Genomic DNA, 19,922 nt, shown 5'->3' with positions numbered 1-19,922 from the left:
CTATTTAGTCTTACAGAATTCTTTCTATTGTTTGTTGGTGATGGTTATTTTACATAAAATTCCACACAAAACTGCCATTGATTTAAACAAAAGCATTCTTAAACCCATTATATTATTCACCATTCCCTTCCTCATTTGTCCGAACATTTTGTTCTGGTTTTGACCACAGCTGAACATTAAGCAGAAGCTGCCTTTGAACGTCATACACCTCCTCTTGTAAGTTTGTTCACAGCAACAGAGGTATTAAGTTAATCAGTTGAGTATTTTCCATATCAAATGTTATTAATTGAAATTTAACAGCAAAGGTGCATATACTTTTGTCTGACTGTGTGTCTTCAAATGATGCATTGGAGAGAAACCTTTACAGACACCACCTTAGCTATGGGTTGGAAAAGTGGAAAATGACTCTTGGTGAAGGGGGTGGGAAGAGAAAGCATCATAAAATATGTTTATTAGTATATTCTGAAGGATATGAGTGCTTGCCACCACTGATCGAAGTACCGTATGCAGGCAATACAAATACCGGTCACCAAAGTGTGATGCATTGAGTTACATAGTCAATAGCTAAAAAGTAAATAAATAAAAATAAGGTGTGCAGCCATAATGGAAACTTTCCCCAGATTCATCTCTTTTAGGGTGATCTCTGTCTTGGTGGGAAGTGGTTGAGGATGTGGCAGTTCTCCCCTGCCTACAGTGACACCAGATCTACAGTAGATGGACTACGAGTGCATTGTACTGGCATGTCCCCCCTTCCAGAAGGTTCGTCTTCCTAGCAAAGTATCATCTTCTGGGTGCACTGAGGTACTTAAACCAATGCTCAGTTTGAACAGGACTTTCAAGTTACTCCCCATAGACTGACATGAGTCATCTGTTTTCTATGTCCTTATGTTTCTGCCAAGACTACTAGAAAGCCTTATAATTATAACAACTTGCGTTCATGGCATCAGCAAGGCCCAAATTAAATTTCTTCTGGGTGTCCTACAGGTGGCACTGTAATTTCAGTGTCATGAATAGTAAAGAATTCAGATCTCTGGATGTCTCCTTTACCTTCCTTTGGACCCTGGAATTTCCCTACCACAGTGGGAAGAGAGCTGAGAAAACACAGGAGAATCCCTAGATAGCAGCATCCCTTCATCCTGCTTTGAAGAAACCAGTCTGTAATATTCCAATGAGTCAAAAGGGAAAAATTCACTTCAAAGCCTGCAATGTACTACTATATTTTTAGCAATGCCTATCACTTTGAAGAAGGATGAGATTTAACAAAGTGCTCTGTCTTTTCATGACTAATGGGATATGTGAAATAAGTAGAAAGTTGCATAGAGAGAGCAATAAAAATTATTTAGATATTTGTGCTGTGGTTAGATGTTTATTCATTCTTGAAGTTCATATACCTGTGGCTGAAACTGTTGAATGCACAAGCCAGAAAAGTACCTAAAACTACAAGGCCCTGATTTTTATTTCTTTTTGTTCCCTAAGCCTAGTGAAAATGTAACATAGAAGCATCTGTCTCATGTTTTGAATAAGGCTATTAATTTTGGCTTGCCATTGGATCATGTAATAAAAAAAATGAAAAATGGGTAATAAAGATTGATTTGAAATTATTAGACCCATGCGCTCTTCTGCAGACCTTGCTGTCAGCCCCGTCCCTGCCTGGATGGTGTTTCCTGGGACACACCGTACAGGTGACCCAGAAAAACCAAACCGGTAGCGCTTCATGCCCCATCCTTCCTTTTGTCCCAAGGGCTCCCCGGCCTCAGCGTGGCTGGGCTCAGGCTCCCCTGAGCTCTGCCTCACCTCGGGGTGCAGGCGTGGACCTGAAGGGCCCCCCAGGAGACTGAGGCTGACGGGGTGCTCCGGGGAATGGGTTAGAAACAGGGATTTGCTCTGAGGCTTGGCTAGTGCGGTTTGTTACGGGGCACCTGTAGCATGCTTTCTCCTGTCTCACACAATGCACTCTGGGCCTCTTCTGAGAAGTATTTGATAACATGGTTTTGAAACTGATTTCCATTTGTGAAACAAAGAATTTTAAAAGTAGCTATCTGAGAAGATTTCTAATTTTTTAGTCTCATCCCCTAACCCTTTTCCCCCTAGCTTGGTTCTAGTTTTAATAGTTCTGGCAGGCATGCCTTTTAGCATTGCTTTGATGCCTGGCTTGTGCTTTGCATAGTCATGACTTGTAAAAGAGATACCAGTTTCCTCTTGGGCAATTTCAGCATTGCAACCAATTTCTGCAAGAGTTTCCTCTCTGCTTTGCAAGGTGTGGGAGTTGACGGGACAAGTGTAGCTGTTTGTCAGAATTCCTTGCTGGTAAGGTCGTGGCTTATTTCTTTCCTCTTAAGCACCAAACATTAGTTGTTTCTGTCTAATGACATCTATTTTCTTTTTTTTTTTTTTTTAAAATATGATTTTATCTGATTTGATGCTTGCTTGGTACAATAAAGGAAGTTCATGCTGATATGTAATTGCCCTTTTTTAAAGGGCTGTGTAAAAGATCTTACACTTCCTTTCCCCCTTCTCCGCCCTTTTGGTTAAAAAATGCAAATGGATTACTTAAAAATAATGAAAACATTAGAAATAATTGGGTTGGTTTGTGGAGGGAGGACAAGTGGCAGTATGTATGTGAATGATTCCTACTTTGGAAAAATTTCATTCCAGTTTTGTTTTAAGATGCATCAAAGGGACAGGGTGACAGTCCTAGTCATGACTGTTTCATGTAAATAGAATATTTGTGAAGACAAATGTGCGATGTGGGAATGGAAGCAATTCTGTTATTGATTTTTAGGTTCCTAGAGAAAAATGTGAAAATCTAGTACCATGTAAAGAGAACTTAAGGTGCAATATGGGGGTAGAATGTAATGTGCTGTGGTGACAGCACTGAGCAGATCGATTTCTGTTTTTAATAGAATTTTAGAATCTATTAATTTTAATGTTTTTCTCATAGGCATGAAACTGTGTGAGTAAAGGCATAGCAAAAGTACTATGTGAACGGGCTTACACATACCATGAACAAAAGGACAGCTGGAACTAAAATCTCCTGTTCTTTGCCCCGCAACAGAAAACCCAAAACACTGACTGCATCTCAGGACTTGGGTTTTCCTCAACAAAATGCACCTCTGGTGAAAGCTGAGGTTAACAGCTTGTTTAATCATTCACTTACCTAATTGCTTCCAACAAGCCCTTATTGGGTTGAAGGGTAATGTGGATCTTTACCGGGGTCAGTTTTATTAGTTGGAGTTCTGGGAGGGTTTGTTATCCCTGCTCAGGAGCTGCAGTTCAGTTCAGTAGGGTTTTCCTGTCTGCTGGTTACGCCAACATTTAATGGTTTGTGACAAATCACAAGGGAGAGCGAAATTGCTTGGTAACTTCTCATGAAATGGCCTTTCTGCACCTTCCCCCCTACCTTCTTTGGGGAGCAGAGCGCCCTGCTGTGCCCCACTCTGTGCCCTGACTCCGGTGCCACAGCTGCGCGCGATGTGATCGGGGGGGAAGCCCTGCGGTGGGACATTCCCCCCTACCTTCTTTGGGGAGCAGAGCGCCCCGCTGTGCCCCACTCTGTGCCCTGACTCTGGTGCCACAGCTGCGCGCGATGTGATCGGGGGGAAGCCCTGCGGCGGGGCGGAGGCTGCCTGCCTCAGGTCAGGGATGCTGAAGCCCTCTGCTTTCAAATGCTGCGTGGCTCTGGCTTTGCCCGGCGCCCTGCCTCACCGCTGCCCTGCGGGAGCGGTCTGTGCCTCGACGCAGAGAGAGGGGGGCCTCGCACACCGCCTCCCAGCACCTGCATTCCACTGGAAAGCCACACTGGTGTCAAAGGTGGGAAATGTAAAAGGGCGCATTAAAATGTATGCTGTCTGCAGAAGTGTGCTTCATAACAGCATCTACACCAGAGTTGGGAAGCATCAGGGTGACGGAAAGCTTTGTTTCACTCCATAAATGGCAAAAGCCATTAATGTCAGGCTACTAATGTTCAGACGAACTTTTTGGGCAAGCTGCTTGCTACTTGTCCCCCTGTATGCTGGGAGACATGATTTCTTGCTGGCTGTCTGGTGGCCAGAAAGCAGCATTTGCATGTCCCCTTTTTTTTTGAGCGTGTTTCCACGAGTGCGTGCAGCAGCCAGGTGCTGCATGCTCAGCACGGCACGCTCTCCATCAGCAAGGTGGCTGGGGAAGGCTGATATGGGCTGAAGAGCTTCCACACTGGTTAAGATGCTCTCTGCTTTGTCCGTGTTAATTCTGGATGTTTCCCCTTGCCCCCCAAATCCATCCCTTCCACTCTTCCACATGATCTAGGTGAATTAACAGTGACTTGGTTGTGGGTGAACAAGATGAGGACTGCTTTGGATAAAGATGCAGAAGTAGCACGCTGTACAGACAACAGTATTGTTCACTCGCTTGATTAAATGGTGCGGGCGTGCAACCTGCTGCTAATCAGCTTGTCATGTGGAGGTCCCAGCAGGTCCTCAGCTGGTGCTGGATCCTGAGGCAGGAGCAGTAACGCAGAGATGGCTGTGCCACTAAACGGCACGCGGAATAGTGCCACTATTTTGTGTGCAGAACTGTCTTCAAGGGATCATTCAACCACCTGCCAGCACACCTAGTACTATTTATGGGCCTGGAGAAAGTGCCCTGCCTGATGCATCACTTACTACTAATGAAATCATGCTGAGTGTGGTTACACAATCGCCGAAGAGGGAGGTGGGCACTGAGATAATGCTGCATGTGAAACTATACCTATTAACCCTTTCTGCATCTCAATTTCCCTCTCAGCTGAAGCAGAGCCATATTTCTGTCTTTTCAGGATTTTTCTGAAAAGCAATGTATGCAGCTAAAGGCATAGCTCATCAAAGTGCGTATGCACTATGTTTATGCCTTAGTGACACACATTTCTAAAAATGTTTCCCTCTGCAGTCTCCTCTACCCTCTAATTGTTCACTTCTCTTTCCTATCATCAGCTTACAGGCTGGCTGCCCTCCAGTGTCTGCCTCTTTTGCTTTTGCTATGGGGCATCACTGGCCTAGGTCCCATGAATAGACTGAATTCTTCTGCCACGATGAGTGTGTCTGTCCTTCTTTAGCTCTATTCCCTGCCTCTGGCTTAGCTGAGTCACACTTTCTCTGTGCGTACACTTTTAGTTGTCCCCATGTTCTTGTCTCTTTCCTCTCCAAACAGGTCTTGATGATTGAGGCGGGGGGTGTGGGGAAGGAATCAATGAAGTGACATGGCTTTGCCTCACCTACTACTTCTTTAACTGCTTCTTTTCCTGCAGATATGGGTTTCTCATCTGGGCAGGGCTCATCTGCCTCAGACTTCCTTACCTTGCTTTTCCCCAGAGCCTCCTCTAGTCTTTCTCCCTTTTCTCAGCTAGTTTGTTTTTATTTCTTCTATTAAATACAATCAACCAACAAAAATCTCTGTTCTCTGCCATCATTTTATCCTGGCACTTACCTTTGGTTTTATGTGAAAATCACTTCTTAAAACCTTACTGTCCATGATTCTGTCTGCCAATGGTTCTCCACCTGTTTTCTGAGACACTTACAAATTGGTTTTCAGAAGGTCCTGCTATGCTCCACGATACTGTCTGTGGTCTACTAAAAGATCCTGTCCTCTGATCCATTTTTCCTCTGCACCTTATGCCCAAGTAATGTTATTCACAAGCATCAGTGTTGCTTCTCTGCCTATGAAGGGCAGATAGATTCCTATAATACAGAGCTGTATTTTTTTTTTTTTTTTTTTTTTTTTTTTTACCAAATGTAGAGTTTGGCCTGTCTCTCTGATATGTCACGGCTCAGCCTTTAGCTGGACCCAGCCTCATCAACTTTTGCCTCTCCTAAATCATCCTTGCTCGTTATTGACAATGAAATAATGGTCCAAGAGCCTTCTTCAATTCTCTGTGTCCTCATTTCCAAGCTATGTTTAAATTTTGCACATGCTTTCAAATGCCTTCACTCTCCATACACAGAAATAAACTGTCATCCAAGTTGTCATTATCTCATGTCACATTTACTGAAATCTCCTATTCTCTGGCCTTGACAAAAGCAATTTCAATACTTCATATCAATTCAGAAACCAACTGCAAGGATAATTTTCTTGCTCTGCTTCTTTGTTGAATCTCCCAGCCTATCTATGTACGCTTCTGGGCAGCATCAGATATACTGAGCCTTAACTCTCATTTTGAACTCCCTGGGATCCCTCCCTCCCTGGGATCCCTCTCTTAGTTTTACAAACATTTGAAAACATTATATCTCATTATTTTTGAAAGCCACTTGCTATGACACTAACACAAACCTTGACAATGCCTGTCTTCAGGCATGCTGAGACCCAACATATGAACCCAGTGACTCTTGTCTCAGTGGTATCTTGGACTCCATCTGATTCCTGTCTGCATCCTCCTGTTGTGTCCTGTCTTAAACTGGAAGCTGCCAGAGCAGAGTTACCTTCTCTTTTCTTCCATGTTCCTACGGTACCTGATATATGGTCCATTATAATGGAAATGAACATACTGCAACCCCTATTTGCTAATACTTAAGAAAAGTTTCTTCAACAATATTTTGGGTGGTAATGCTGTGAATCGTTTTACATAGTTCCCTGCTTTGTTACATTGTGTAGCTGCTTTGTTATCCTCGTTCCTTCTTGCAAGGTCTCAGGAGAACTCACGCTCTTATTCTTTGATGCATCCAAGTCTATGAGCTTCTTCCAGGAACAGCTTCTGGGTACAAGCACCACAAAAATACTGTACCAGCTGAGTCATATTAATTGTGCTTATTTTCTCTTGATCTAAAGCAAATGCAACTGCTAGGCAATTCAGTTCAGCTTAAATCTCTTTTGTAGTTAATATGTCTTGGCCGAGACACAGTAACTTGCTTGTGTGTCTGAGCTTTCTGTAGCTCCCTAGTGAAGTCTTCAAATGATTTGTGTGGATCTCACAAAATGCAAGGAGAATGGAGATGATGGCAAATAATCAAATTTTCTCAGAAAGCAACAGTGTGAAGCTGTTTGTAGTAAGTAGGAAGCAGATTTGTTGTTGAACATCTCTTCAATTAAGAACAAAATAGATAATTGGGAGGGGAGGAATGGGGAAACAGAAATTATTACTGTTATTATGTACTAGCGATTTAGTGCACTGGAGGAGTTCTTTTTGGGTATAATTTTTTCGTCTTGTGTCTGGAGACTTGTGGGTTGCACCCAAGTGTACTACCAGTGCACTTGAAGCACTTTTCCTCCTGCTGAGATGAAGATTGAAGCTGTACTAAAGTGCCGCCTAGCACATGCCATTGCAGGGGTAAGCAAGATCCTCCAGCAGTTTTCTGTCTTCTGCATGCGTCATCTGTGCCTGGCATAAACTGCATTTCCAGTAAAGATGCATTGTGGGGATACAGTCCTAGAAACACAGTGAATCACATCAACTTAACTCCAGTCTTGGGTTCCTGCAACCACAGAGATATCTTCATCTTGTTTTGGTTAATTGTTGTGTCTGTAGGGCTTTCTCCACTTTCTCCACTTTGATAATTTCTGATGAGACCTATTTTCAGAAGGTAGTTGCATTCTAGACTGTTTGTCTCCTGATAGAAACCTTTGGACAGCTTTAGAGACAGCTAATCAGCATGTTTAACTGGTTTTCTCCTGCTTTTGGCCCATAATATTGCTTTATATTGTATCACATTATATTTGGGCTCTATATTGCTGCCTGCCGTTGTGCAAGGACATTGGGTGCTCAGCTAAAGTTTGTATCTTTTCTCCACTGCTGCTTCCCCCTTCTTTCACATTTAATGAAGTGACACAGTAGGAACACATTGGTTGCACATGCAACACATTATGAAATGTGCTGAAAACTTGACTGACATCCAGTTTGAACAGCTGTTCAACCTTCTGACCTGACTTACAAAGCCCTGGGGAGTTTCAGCCTTGGCTACCTTGAATTCAACATTTCAGCATTCTTTTATCCTAATGTTTGCGGTCAGCTCACTTTCTTCTGTTAAGAATTGGGGCTTAAACTCTGGAGTAGCAGACTTTAAAAAAAACAAACCCAACAAACACAAACATTTTGAGAGCGAGTCCTCTGGAGTAGTTTGAATTTCTTGTTTGGAGTAGCTTGGATTTCTTCTTCCTCACTGATCTCAACAAGTCACAGATTGATGGTCAAAAGTCTGTCCACCTCATGAGAAGCAGGCTTCTTGTGCCAACCGTCTGGAATTTGGGTGAATTTTATATTATCGCTCAGTTCTATGTAAGTTATGAAATTGAAATTTAAGGACTGTAATAGAATTTGAAAAAAATAAATATTTTAAAATCAGGACATAATGAACTGTAGACATGATATTGTGGCTTGATTCCAATTAATGTTTTTGCCATCCTATTTTGGGCTATAGGTTTCAGCAAAAGGAAAGATTAATGAAAAAAAGGAAATAATATTGTGAGACAATACAACTGATTTTTTTTTTTGTCTAATTAGTCATTTATTTGTTAGAATGTTTATCTAATTTGTATTTTTAGACAAAAAAATTACCTTCATTTTTTTTTCATTATAAGGAAGCAAGACTTTCCTTCAAAGTTGCATATTTTTTTAAAAAAAGCTTGTTGTGTTTTCTGTTTTAAAATCTCTGGGGTTTGGGCAGAGAGCAATTTTTTTTTTTTTTTAATTTAAACCTTGTTTTCTCTGAGATTCTCTGTGGAAAAGAAGTACAAAGTGTAACTAATGATAGCTTGAAGATGAGAAATCTTTTGTGGTCGTTATTATGGTGTTAACTTCTTAGTGAATAAAGCTCACATTTGTTGATGGGATTTAAGATTGTCACATTGGCATGTTAAAGTCATTGAAGTGTGATGCTTACCTTGTTCATGTTTAGACTTTCTTCAAGATATTTCTTCATTGCTGAAAAAATTATGGTGGAATGGACAGTAACAGCTCTTGCCTAGAAAGATGAAGTGCCTACTGGTATTGAGTAGGACTTCTGCATTCAGATGTTCCCCTCAGAGCTCTGTGTGTTCACTGAAGTGTTTGTGGTCATGCCCACGTGTCTGAAAAGCACCATCACCCATCACGAGGCAGTAATTCGGTTGTGTTCTGCCAGTGATGTGCCTAGAAGAGCTGTATCCATATTTTTCAATGATCTTTCAGTCTTTCCAAACTTTTCCATGACTTTAACAAGACAGAAGTATTACAGCCTTGTTGTGCTTGACAATGCTTGCAAAGCAAATGTGCTAAATTATATCTGGTCAGAAGGCATGAGAAGCTATCTAGCTGCCAACAGAAGCAGGATGCATCATGGCACTTACCCGAGTAAAGCCTGAGAGATCAGCTAGGAAGACAAATACACCATTCCTTCCCTGTGTCAGAAAAAGTGTCTGTTGAAAGTTGTGTCATTGAATGAGTTGATTTAAACTGAGACAATTTAAATTATGGGTGTTTCAAATCCTTATGTTAGCCTCAGAGTTTTCAACTCATATAAACTATAGCTCTGCTGCAGTGGGAAATACCAAGCATGGGGTTGCTTTTCTCCAAGCATTTACTGCTTGTTATTTGTACTACCATGGGGGTTTTGTTGCCAAATTTTTTTGTTGCCAAAATGGCACCTGGCATGAAAGGGAAACCTGAAGTAATAATTAAAAATAATTTATTTAAATAGGATCATAAAAGTAACTGTTGATGCCACAATTACAGTGAGCTATACACTGCCATTAAATAGTTAATAATACTAATTTTATTTTGTCTTTATTAATATTTTTTATCATTGGAAAGTCTTAAAGTTATTTTGTCTATTTGCTTTTCTTATGTAAAACTTGAAAGATATTTGTATATGAACTAAGTTAAAAAAATTGAGGTACTCTGTATTGGAATACACTCATCTAAATATAAAAGGACATAAACAGCTGGGGACTGGTTTAGAAGAAAAACAGAGAAGAAAGAATTTAAGGGAAAAAGTTTGGTGAAATATGGCTCATGACATCAAAAAAAAAATCCACATCTTGTAAGAAAACCTGGAAATTGTTCCCGTGAAAGAACAAGTTTAGTTTTTAGTTTTCTATAAATAGTTTCACCATATTACCCTCTCCTATAGAAAAATGCTCACTGCTTTCCTTTTAGATTTTACTACAAGGGCAACCCCAGAGAAAAGGAGTAAGGAAAAGTGTTAATTTCTGTAAGATTTAAGAGGCAAGTGTCTGATGCAGTCAGAGCTGCATTTACAGGAGGAGCGAGTAGTCATCTTTAATGATTTATTTCTGTGTGCAGATGTTCTGGCAAAGGTTACAGTGTTTAAGAAGCAAGAATCGTAGTAAATCCTGAATGCCTAAAGGCACTGATGAATGTAGAAAGGTATTGCAGCAATCTTTTGCAACCAGTAATAGTTTTTTCTGAGTTTTATTTCAGCTCCCAGAGCCAACCAGCTTGTGATGCTATCTATCTCGGACAAGACACCCTTTTCACGCTGGTGGAAACCTGTCTTCTAGCAGATATTTCTTACTATGGTCTTTTTGTGTGGTGTAGCAGGCCACCTTCTCTTGCTCCTTGGAAACATAAGTTAAAGATGGCTGCTAGCAATTTGAACAGATAATGAGAATTAATGTGATTAAAAGAAAACCAAATCTACTGTCGAAATAGTCTAGAAGAAACGAAGCTGCTGATGATTAAACTGGATTCCCAGGGCAAACTGTTTCTAAGGGCTCTTTCTCATTCTATCTTTGAGCTTTTATCCTAGAGGTGATTTTTTGCCTCCCAGCAGTCCATACCAGGTCTAACTCAGAATTACTGAGAACAGCACTGGGCTCCCAGTCGCCTGCTCAGTTTGCTGGCCTGCCTGTCCTGGACCTTGGAGAAACTCCATGTTATATACTAGCACGTGGACTTGGAAGTTGATTTGAGGAATGGGTGCTGGTTAAATTTCTCCAGAAAAGCTCCGAGGTGAGCAGTCCAGTTTTCTCCATTCTCTTGTTCCTTGGGAAATGTCTTTCACCCATGGGGAAAAGAAGACCAGGTGTAAAATCTCTATGGCTGACCAGGTGTCACTGTAGCACAGAAGCAGTTTCAAGTCTCCTCTGGTGCAACCTGCCAGGGCAGTTTGCCATTGCTGTACCTCACCCCACTGAGATTGCTCTATTGCAGAGGTGATGTCTGAGTACAGTGCATGTACTTCGTGCACTGCAAAAGGTGGAAGGAAGATAAACTCTTCAATGCTCCTGATCTTTTAATGAAGAATCAAACGGGACCCTCAAGACTTCTGTTTCTTGTGAACTTTGTGAACATGGAGTGTAAGTCTTTGATGGAAGAAGCAGCAAGTCCTCCAGTTATTTCTTCCTTACTTCATCCTCATAATCACTAACATAACGATATTGCTTTACTCTTTAAAAGCTCTTCTCCTGACATTTCTCTGGAAGTGTGAATGCTGGCCTTTTGTACAGAGCTGTCGATATAATGAACATTGCCTGGGTGGAAGAAAGGAGGAGACGATTCACATCTAAGCTTCAGAGAGTACAAAGAGTAGCAATTTTTTTTTGTCATTTTGTTCTCAAATGCAGGAGCCAGAAGTGTGCTCCTGTTATCCTGATGTATTACATTGCAGTTGTGGCAGTTGTAATGGGGATTGAATTTCCTTGTTAAATCTCTTGTCACAGTGGCAGCTTGGGAAATATTGCTCAGGTAACTGGTTTTTTTTGGACATGGGAGAAAACGCCATCCACAATGCTCTGGAGAGCAGCTGTAAACATAGGAAGGACTGGTCAGCTTCTCCTCTAGCATTGGCTTTGCTGCCTTAAATCAAATTATTGCTGCCCATGAGGTGCCTCCAGCAACATGTGGGTGGGGGCTGAGCCCCTCCAGGCAGCCTGGCAGCACTGTGGCGAGGCCATTCCCCACCCAGGGGACTCGTGCCTTCAAGGTGTGTTTTCATCCTGATGGCCACTGGAGGGGCAATAGTAAAAATTCTCTGAAAGGAAAATGCCACTGTGTTGTGCTGAGCAAAGGACCCTGAAGTCACTTTGCTTTTGAAATGGCGTGGGGCAGAGCTGGATGCTGGGGTGTGCCAGGCAGCCTCCCCATGTCAGCTCTATCTGGCAGAAACCTTTTTTTATTAGTCTCATTTTAGGAAATCTGGTTTGTTTTGATGACAATACCTTTTCTCTTTCTTCTTTCCTCTGAACCTTGTCCTCCAAATTCACAAAATGTTTTGCAGCGGCTTATTGCTGTGACTAATTTTTTCAATTTTTAGCTTCCACTGGATGCATAAAACCTTCTGTAATGCCTCGACAGCAAATATTTGTCAGAACTGCCTTCCAGTGAGGATGTCTCAGGTTCCTGTCACTGCAGTGATCCACATTTATAATTAGTGCAGCGGTTCTGTGCCTTTGTGCTGGGGGGAAACTTCCCCTTCGTTCTCTCTTTAGGTGCTGGACCATGCAATGTTCCCCCAAAACTGTGTTTGCTGCACGGCTGATCTGAAAAAACAGAGGAGGGAACAATGCTTCCTCTTCCCTCATCTGTATCTTTTTGCAAGGCACTTGCTTCAAGGGAAACCCCTTAGATTGTTGTCTCAGGAGGGTCTATAGTCTTTGGGCTTTTTTTTCCTGCCTCCCGTCTGTAGTTCATCTTCTGGGCTAGCAAAGAATTGTGCATCCTTGGAAGAGAGAAGAACACCAGGGAAGTGCTTCTTTAGACCTGGAGTGTTTCCTTACCCCTGCATTAATTGCATTAATTCTTCATCCATTTCTGCAGCCAACTTAACTTTGCCTGCTTTTATTGCCTGCTGCAGCAAAAGAGCCAGCTAGGAGGCAGTAGTAATTGCAGTATTGCACTTAATGTTTCTGCAAACTCTTCCTTCATCTTCAAACAAAACAGCACTAGGAACCAGCTCAACACTGTAAGGAGTCTGCACGAAACCTCACATTTGGGGCAGACGTACTTCACCAAGCATGCCATTTTGATTTCTCGATTTTGCCTGTGAGACCACAGAGGCAGCTGGAGCATGTCTCTTCTGTTGAGCTTCTTTCTTTCTAGCCCCTCTCCTCCCAAAGGCGGAGAGCATGGGCTCCTGCAACTGCTTGCTCAGAGCTGTCAATGCCTGTAATTTGCTGTTCTTGGGCTTCCTGGCTGGACTGACAGGACCTGGCCGTCATCCAAGCAGGGCGATGTCTCCAGACCCCTTCTGTCTCTGAGACGGGAGCAGTGAACTTTGTTCCAGTTTTTCCTGGTCCTCTCCCAAGCGGAGGCAGAAGTTGTCTTTTTGAATTGCTTGCAGGTGAGGGGATTGAATAATTTAAAATGCATTTGAAAAGAGGGTTATAACCAATGGTATTATAATGGGACAAATGCAGTTTCTTGCTGCTAGGCCTGTGACGAGAACCCTTTTGACTTTTCAAAGGGTAATTTTTATTTAACAAGCTTAAATTTATCCATTGTGGTGAAAGCTGAAGGTATACTCTGGCAATTATGACTTATGATTACACTTTAATGGACTGGTTGTTTCCAATGCTAATGGTAAATCTGTAGTTTTACCTGCAGTTGGAGACACGAGGTCATGGGGAACAAGGTGGGTGGGACGGTCCATAAGCTTTTGTGAAAAGTGCCTTAATGCCTGTTTGTCATCACCCCATGGTACAACACCAGCTTAATATCCAAGTTTCCTGGTGAGCCAGTAAATGGGAGAAAATCTGCAGATCTAAAAACTCCTTGTACAATTTGATTTAGATAGCTAATTAACCAGTTAAGTAACTGACTAGATCTGATTAATTAGTAGTTAATGGTAAGGTTCTGTCAGATTAAATTGATCTCTAGTAACCCAAAGGACAATTACGAGCTTACAATCACTGTGATTATTTTTCCCCTGCATTGTTGCAAGAACCACACTTAGAGGTAATGTGGTAATTTAGGTCTGTTATATAAGGCTGTCTCCTTGACACAGGACAGTGCTTCAAGCGCTGCTATGATTTGGGGCAATGCTATTCCTAATGCCTGGTGAATGAGATATGTTATTAAGTAATCATTGATTTTTTTAGGGAAAATTTTGTAGTGCTATCCCTAGTTTCATATAGCCTGTCAATTCATTGCCCATTGAAGAGCAGATTGTTGCAGGCAGCCAAATAAACAGAAAGCAAGCAGAGAGGTCAAAGCTGGTGACCAGTGTGAGAAATGTAAATAGGAGGAAGGCAAAAAGCTTATTTTCCAGGTTGTCTTATAGCCCTGACTTGGTGCTTGGTAAAGCGGAAATTTTTTTGGGGTAGTCTGTGTCAATGCCATCTGAACAGGAACTGAGCTACGCACATTTTGGGTGCTTCTGCAACACAAATAGTTTGAGTCATGTTACATATCTCAAATATTTTGCTCAGAAGCAGGAAGGCATATGCCCACTCTGGATGCCATCTGAGGGATGCCTGGAAGGCATGTCTGGCAGGCTCATACCAATATCATTGCAGATTGACATGCTCACTATAGCTGATAACTGGTAAGAGATGGCATCAGGCCCTGTGGATTTTGACTGCCACAAGGGGGATATTACTAATGAGTCAAGATGGCTTTTTGCAATTAGAATAATTGGAACGTCAGTGTTGTTTTCCCTTTTTTCCACCCTTAACATTGCCTTTGATCTTTAGCAGAGGTATTTCGATTTATTTCAGACAAGGTGATGTAGTCAAATGGAAATGATTGCAAGATATTTCTGATAAGTCACTTGTGTTTCCACATTCATTGCATCAGCTATTACTCATGTACCTACTTGTTTATTACTCCTCTTGAAAGCACAAGAGGGAAGCAAGACTAATAAATCTATCCAAACTGATATTTATAGTTCAGTTGTTGAATCAAAATAAAAAACCCTCAAAAACTTGAATCACAAATCCTTGTGAAATAAGCTGAAACAACTTTTGACATATTGTATTCAATTCAGACTGAAATGAAATGAGTTGTTTTGGGCACACCTAAGAAAAGCCAAAGAAATGTAGGTATGGTTTACAAACTGATAATGTAAATCCTTCCCCTGTGCTTTTATCCAGTAGATCCATTATGTTTTATCCTCCAGGAAGTGAGAGACTGAAGTTTGTTTTCTCCTTTATAAAGCCATTTGAAGTGGGAGAGGTTTCACTGTACCTTGCTCTATTTTTTCTCTTTGGTTTGTTCTACTTTGCAATTTTACTGAATTGAACATCCATCACAGCAGACTGTAATCCTGGTCTATGTTCTCCATGTGGGTGCCTTAATCTGTAGGCTGGAGGGATTCCCTCTCCTTCTATTCATAGATCTTACCTCACTGCAAAGGGAGAGGCCTTCCTAAAGAAGGGCTGGAATCCCACATCCTCACCGTGGTGCTTAGAGTACACCTTTGGGAGTGAGACCCTGCTTTAAATTCAATGTCCACCTAAGTCAGGGCAAAGATGAACATGGTTGTCTCCAGTTTGTAATACAGCACCCGAAGTACTATGAAATGAGGTGATCTGGGCCAAGTCTTCTCTTGCTGCAGCTGTTCCGGTTAGGAATTGGGACCCCCTCCTCGTGGTACAAACTCAAGTGTTGTCTCCTACTAATCGCTCGTGGGCTTGCCAAATTCCCAATCTCAGGTGTAGCTTTTGTGGGCTCGGAAGCTCTTCTGCCAGCAAAACTGCCAGCCCTGGGCACGTTCCTGTGCTGCCACAGTGTGACCACCTAGCATTGCACAGAGGGCACATGATGGGCACAGCTCAGCAGGGGATGCTAACTGCAGCCTGTGGGAGGGGAGTACTGGGGGGCAGGAGCCTATGGTTCCCAGAGACAGCCCCTGCAGATTCATGTTGGACCATCCAGTAAGGGCGGTATAGACTAGCTCTACATGAGTGGCTGTATTTATCCAGCTCCTTCTCCTAGTTCACCTGTCTGTTTAGAAAGAATAGATGGTTTTCCTGCAGTGCACCTGCAGAAAATTGAAAGGAACCACGTATTTTACTGTAGTGCAGAGATAAACAGTTTATGCCCTTCTGAAATGTTGGGTTCGCAACAGTTGAGTACACTTGAGCGGTCATAAAAATCCTAGTGCTATTTCACAGTTTAACTAATCTCATGCAGGTTGGGTTTACTTAGGAGAAGTAAACTCAGGTTATGTGCATGAGAGCTATTTCTGCAGTGAACATGTGATTTTTTTTTTTAATGTCTTTCTTTACATGGGGAATAATAAATTATAGTCTTAACTAGAATGAGACAGAAGTCAGTGCTCCTTTTGAAAATTGGATGCTGGCTCAAAGATTGCTTACCCAGTTTCTGGAAACTAAACAAAAGTTTGAGTTAAAGTCACTGCGAAGGTTCTGCTGAAATCCATTTCAACTCCTTTGGCACACAGCACACAGGCGGAAACATTTCCTTGCCAGTTAACTAATGCTTCTCCTCTTGCTCCTGGTACTGTGGCTGATTCAAATCTGTGCAGTTCGTATAATTACACCCCACCCTCCCCAAAGCACATATGAAATGAAGAAATGACAGGAAAAAGGCCACATGTCACAATAATTACTATAATTTGGTCTGTTATTCCCTTGCTTTCTGGCTCAGTATTTGAGGCTCGATGTTAATTTGCTTGTATAACTAAAGGTGTTTCCTCTGCTTGTTTATACTAGCGATGATTTCTAAACATCCTTTAAATTATTTGCCATAACATCTCTCCTCATCTTGATATTACTTCAATTTGAGCCACTTATAGAAAGCACTTCTTTCTATTTTTGAACAGAAACAGTTGGGAGCCAGAATGTATTTGTTTGCCTTTCTATTTTTGGTTTGAAATTGCTGGAAGCCAGTAGGTGGGTTTTTATTTTCTGTTTTAAGATTTTATTTTCAAACTAAAACAAATATTATGTATGAGGAATGGCACATATCTTAAATTGTAACAGGAAAAAGTTCTTGTTAGAAATTCTTCTGAAGTGTGGCTCTATTTCTGGAAATCCTTTCTTGCTCACTTCAGCAGAGTCTTGTATCTTCTCCCATTTCACTCGGTTCTTTCATACGCAGAGGGGTGAGTTTTATAGGAACTATGCTAGCACTAAACGTTTGTTGTTTTCCTTCATCTTGTGCACTGCATCGATTCTTCTGCCATCTGTCCATTCCACCAGCCAAAGGAAAATCACATAGGGAGTTGATGATTGGTTGTGTACACCAAATGGAATCACCTGAACTATCACCTAAATGGATAACTGCTAACTTTCTGTATCTTTGGAAAATAAACCTTAGTGTCTGCTGTTGGACTGCACAGATTCTGCTCTACAGAACAGAAAATTGCAATTCGCTATAAAATGGGTAGTCCAGTGTTAGATCTCATCCTATTCAGGAGAGCCAGCAGATTGCCTAATTAGAATTCCCATAAAACACTGGGAATTACTCAGCTGAAGCAGAAATCAGAATCTCATAGATTTCTTTCAAAGTAAAAAACAAAAATTAACAGAAAAACCAACCCCCAAACTACTCCCAGTTTTACTTATTTATTCTCTATGCATTTCATTAAAAAAACCCAAACACCCAACCAGCAAAACCCAACCCAACCAAACAAAAAGCAAGCCACCAACCACATCCATGAGCTTTATTCTGTTTGTTTCATAGATAAGCTTGGATAGCTTTGAGTTAGTGTTCCTTATCACTGGTTGACTTCTAAATCAGTAAATTCAGTTGACATAATGTAACATTATCTTTGGAAAAAGTCTTTTTTTTTTTTGAGGGGGTGGGTGGAGTGGGGAGGGTAAGGTTGGCAGGTCAAAGTGTATTAACACTTTTTTTTTACTCTGCTGCCAAGACTTAGGTTATAAGAAAATATAGAACAGAATTTAAGTAAACAAAACTTTCTCTTTTTACAGCTTTCCGACTAAGCTTTGAAGCCATTCATGGAAGCTGATGGCAACGCTCTCGTAAGTATAATTGAAGTTATACCAGAGTTACTAATCAGCTGAAGAGGTCATATGTTGGGGTTGTGTCCTTGTAATCATAGAAGACTGTGGACAGCATCAATATCCAAACAAGATCTTGCTTATGGGCCAGGCCAAGTGGTGAGACTGCCACAGGCTGCCTCAGTTCTGCTCTAAGGATGAAATTAAGTCTATTGTATGGGCCCGATGCCAGGGGTTCCCTCACTTCCAAGTCCTACCCCTCAATGGATAAGAAGGCAGTAACTTAGTAACATGAGCTTAGCAAAGGATTTTCTTAGCCACACATCTATTTAACCCGTGAGAAGCTTAAGGAAAGTACAGCTCTGCAGCAGATGAACTATCGATCATAACTGCCTTTGGTGCCTTCTCAGACTCATGCACTGTGAGTTGAACTTCATGAGACATGAAGTCTGGTCTTCAGCATTAGCCCAATGCCCCTGCTTTTGCTTATAGAACATTTTTTTCTTTCCCCTGAAACAACCTCATATACCTATTTTACCCCATTTTTTCCTCCTGGAGATTTTTCAGGCTGCAAGCCCTGCAGTCTCTGGTCAGAAGCATCCCCCAGGGGCAATTCTCGACTGTTTCTGGCAGCTTCCCAGAAGGTGCTGCCCACCTGAGTTTGGTTCCCAGAGACAGTTGCTCAAGTCAACCCATTTGGAAGGGAGGCTGGAAACAGATAGTCCACATGCTATATATTTGCAAATCCTTGTTGTCAAGCAAGGAGAAGGTAAGGGGATCCACAAGGGTGTGGGCCCAAAGAAGCTCTAGCAGCTTCTGACGATTGTGATCAGCTGTCACTGACCCAGGGTGCCTGGAGCCTTTGGTGCAGCTCCCTCTGATTAGGGAGGGTCAAGGACCCTTTAACTGGTGTTGAGAGGGACCTATCTAAGAGCCAGGCTCAGAGCACAGCCAAGGGACCTAGCAGTTTGTACAGCAGGGTGTGAAGAAGGAGTGAAGTAAGGGGGCCTCAGTTGAAATTGTGCTGCTGTAACAGTCTTAGATGGGGTGGTAACAGGACAGTTTTGCCAAGGAAACTGCTGCTAGTGCAGAGGCTTCCACACAGACTGAGCTTCAGATGGTGGATGCAGCCTTCCAGGTCCAGACTGTAGGAAGTGCCTAGGACCTCTCTCTAGGCCAGGAGAGATGGCCCTCTGTCCTCCAGGAGGTGCAACCGTCTTGGAGGAACTGTGCTGGCAAGCAGAGGAGATACAGGAGGAAAAGAGCAGGCTGCGCAGCATCAAAGAAAATGAAAGGGAGATAGGATCTTCTGTGAGACACAACAGCTTGAAGAGCCTCAGTCCCTATCTGCAATGGAGAAGCAGGCAGTGTCTGCCCCCACTATCAAAGCAAGCAAAACCTCTGGAGAATGGGAAGGATGGAAGCTGATGACTTCTAGTACCAAGAGGAAGGCTCCTGTCCCACCTAAGAACTTGCAACTGCAAAGTATGTTGACTGCCCTCAAAACTGAAGAGGAGCCAGATGTGCTTACTAGCAAAGGACCTGGTTCACTTAACCATAAACCATGCAAGGCTACCAGGAAGAAATGATGAGTCATTGTAATGGGTGACTCCCTGCGGCGGGGAACAGAGGCATCCATCTGTAGGCCTGACCAACCACCTAGAGAAGTTTGCTGCCTGGCAGGGGCCAGGAGTAAGGCTGTTGGGGAGGGACTGCCAAAGCTTGTCCAGCCCCCTGACTTCTACCCCCTACTGTTATTCCATGTGAGCACAGATGATTCTATCAGGGGATACCAGTATATGCTGGGGGCTGCCAAGCTGGAAAGCAGCTTTGTGGAAAAGGACCTGGGACTCTTGGTGGACATCAAGTTGAACATGAGCCAGCAACGTGCCCTTGCTACAAGAAAGGCAAATGGTGTCCTTGGCTGCATTAGACCAAATATTGCCAGCAGGTCAAAAGAAGTGATTGTTCCCCTTTATTCAGTACTGCTGAGGCCACACCGGGAGCACTGTGTCCAGTTCTGGGCTCCTCAGTACAAGAGAGACATGGAGAGACTCCAATGAAGGGCCACAAGAATGACTAAGGGACTGGAGCATCTAATATATGAGGAA

General features: G+C 42.4%; 1 protein-coding gene across 3 annotated transcripts in view; it reads left to right on the top strand.

The window, feature by feature from the left end:
• The window catches only part of IPCEF1 (interaction protein for cytohesin exchange factors 1), a 91,149-nt gene that overhangs the window by 23,745 nt on the left and 47,482 nt on the right, over nt 1-19,922 (top strand). For 2 of the 3 annotated variants that reach the window (XM_035899820.1, XM_035899818.1), the window contains exons 1-2: nt 2,233-2,307; nt 17,782-17,832. In XM_035899820.1, coding sequence (XP_035755713.1) covers nt 17,809-17,832 — 24 coding nt within the window. In that variant the 5' untranslated portion in view covers nt 2,233-2,307; nt 17,782-17,808. Of the gene's footprint in view, nt 1-2,232; nt 2,308-17,781; nt 17,833-19,922 lie in introns of those variants that run through there. The other variant, XM_035899819.1, reaches the window with a different exon arrangement.

Source organism: Egretta garzetta, unplaced genomic scaffold (assembly GCF_000687185.1).
Source record: "Egretta garzetta isolate BGI_Z169 unplaced genomic scaffold, ASM68718v1 scaffold397, whole genome shotgun sequence".
Lineage (NCBI taxonomy): Eukaryota > Metazoa > Chordata > Aves > Pelecaniformes > Ardeidae > Egretta > Egretta garzetta.
The sequence above is the reverse complement of the archived record's forward strand: the minus strand, read 5'-3'. Positions and strand labels throughout refer to the sequence as shown.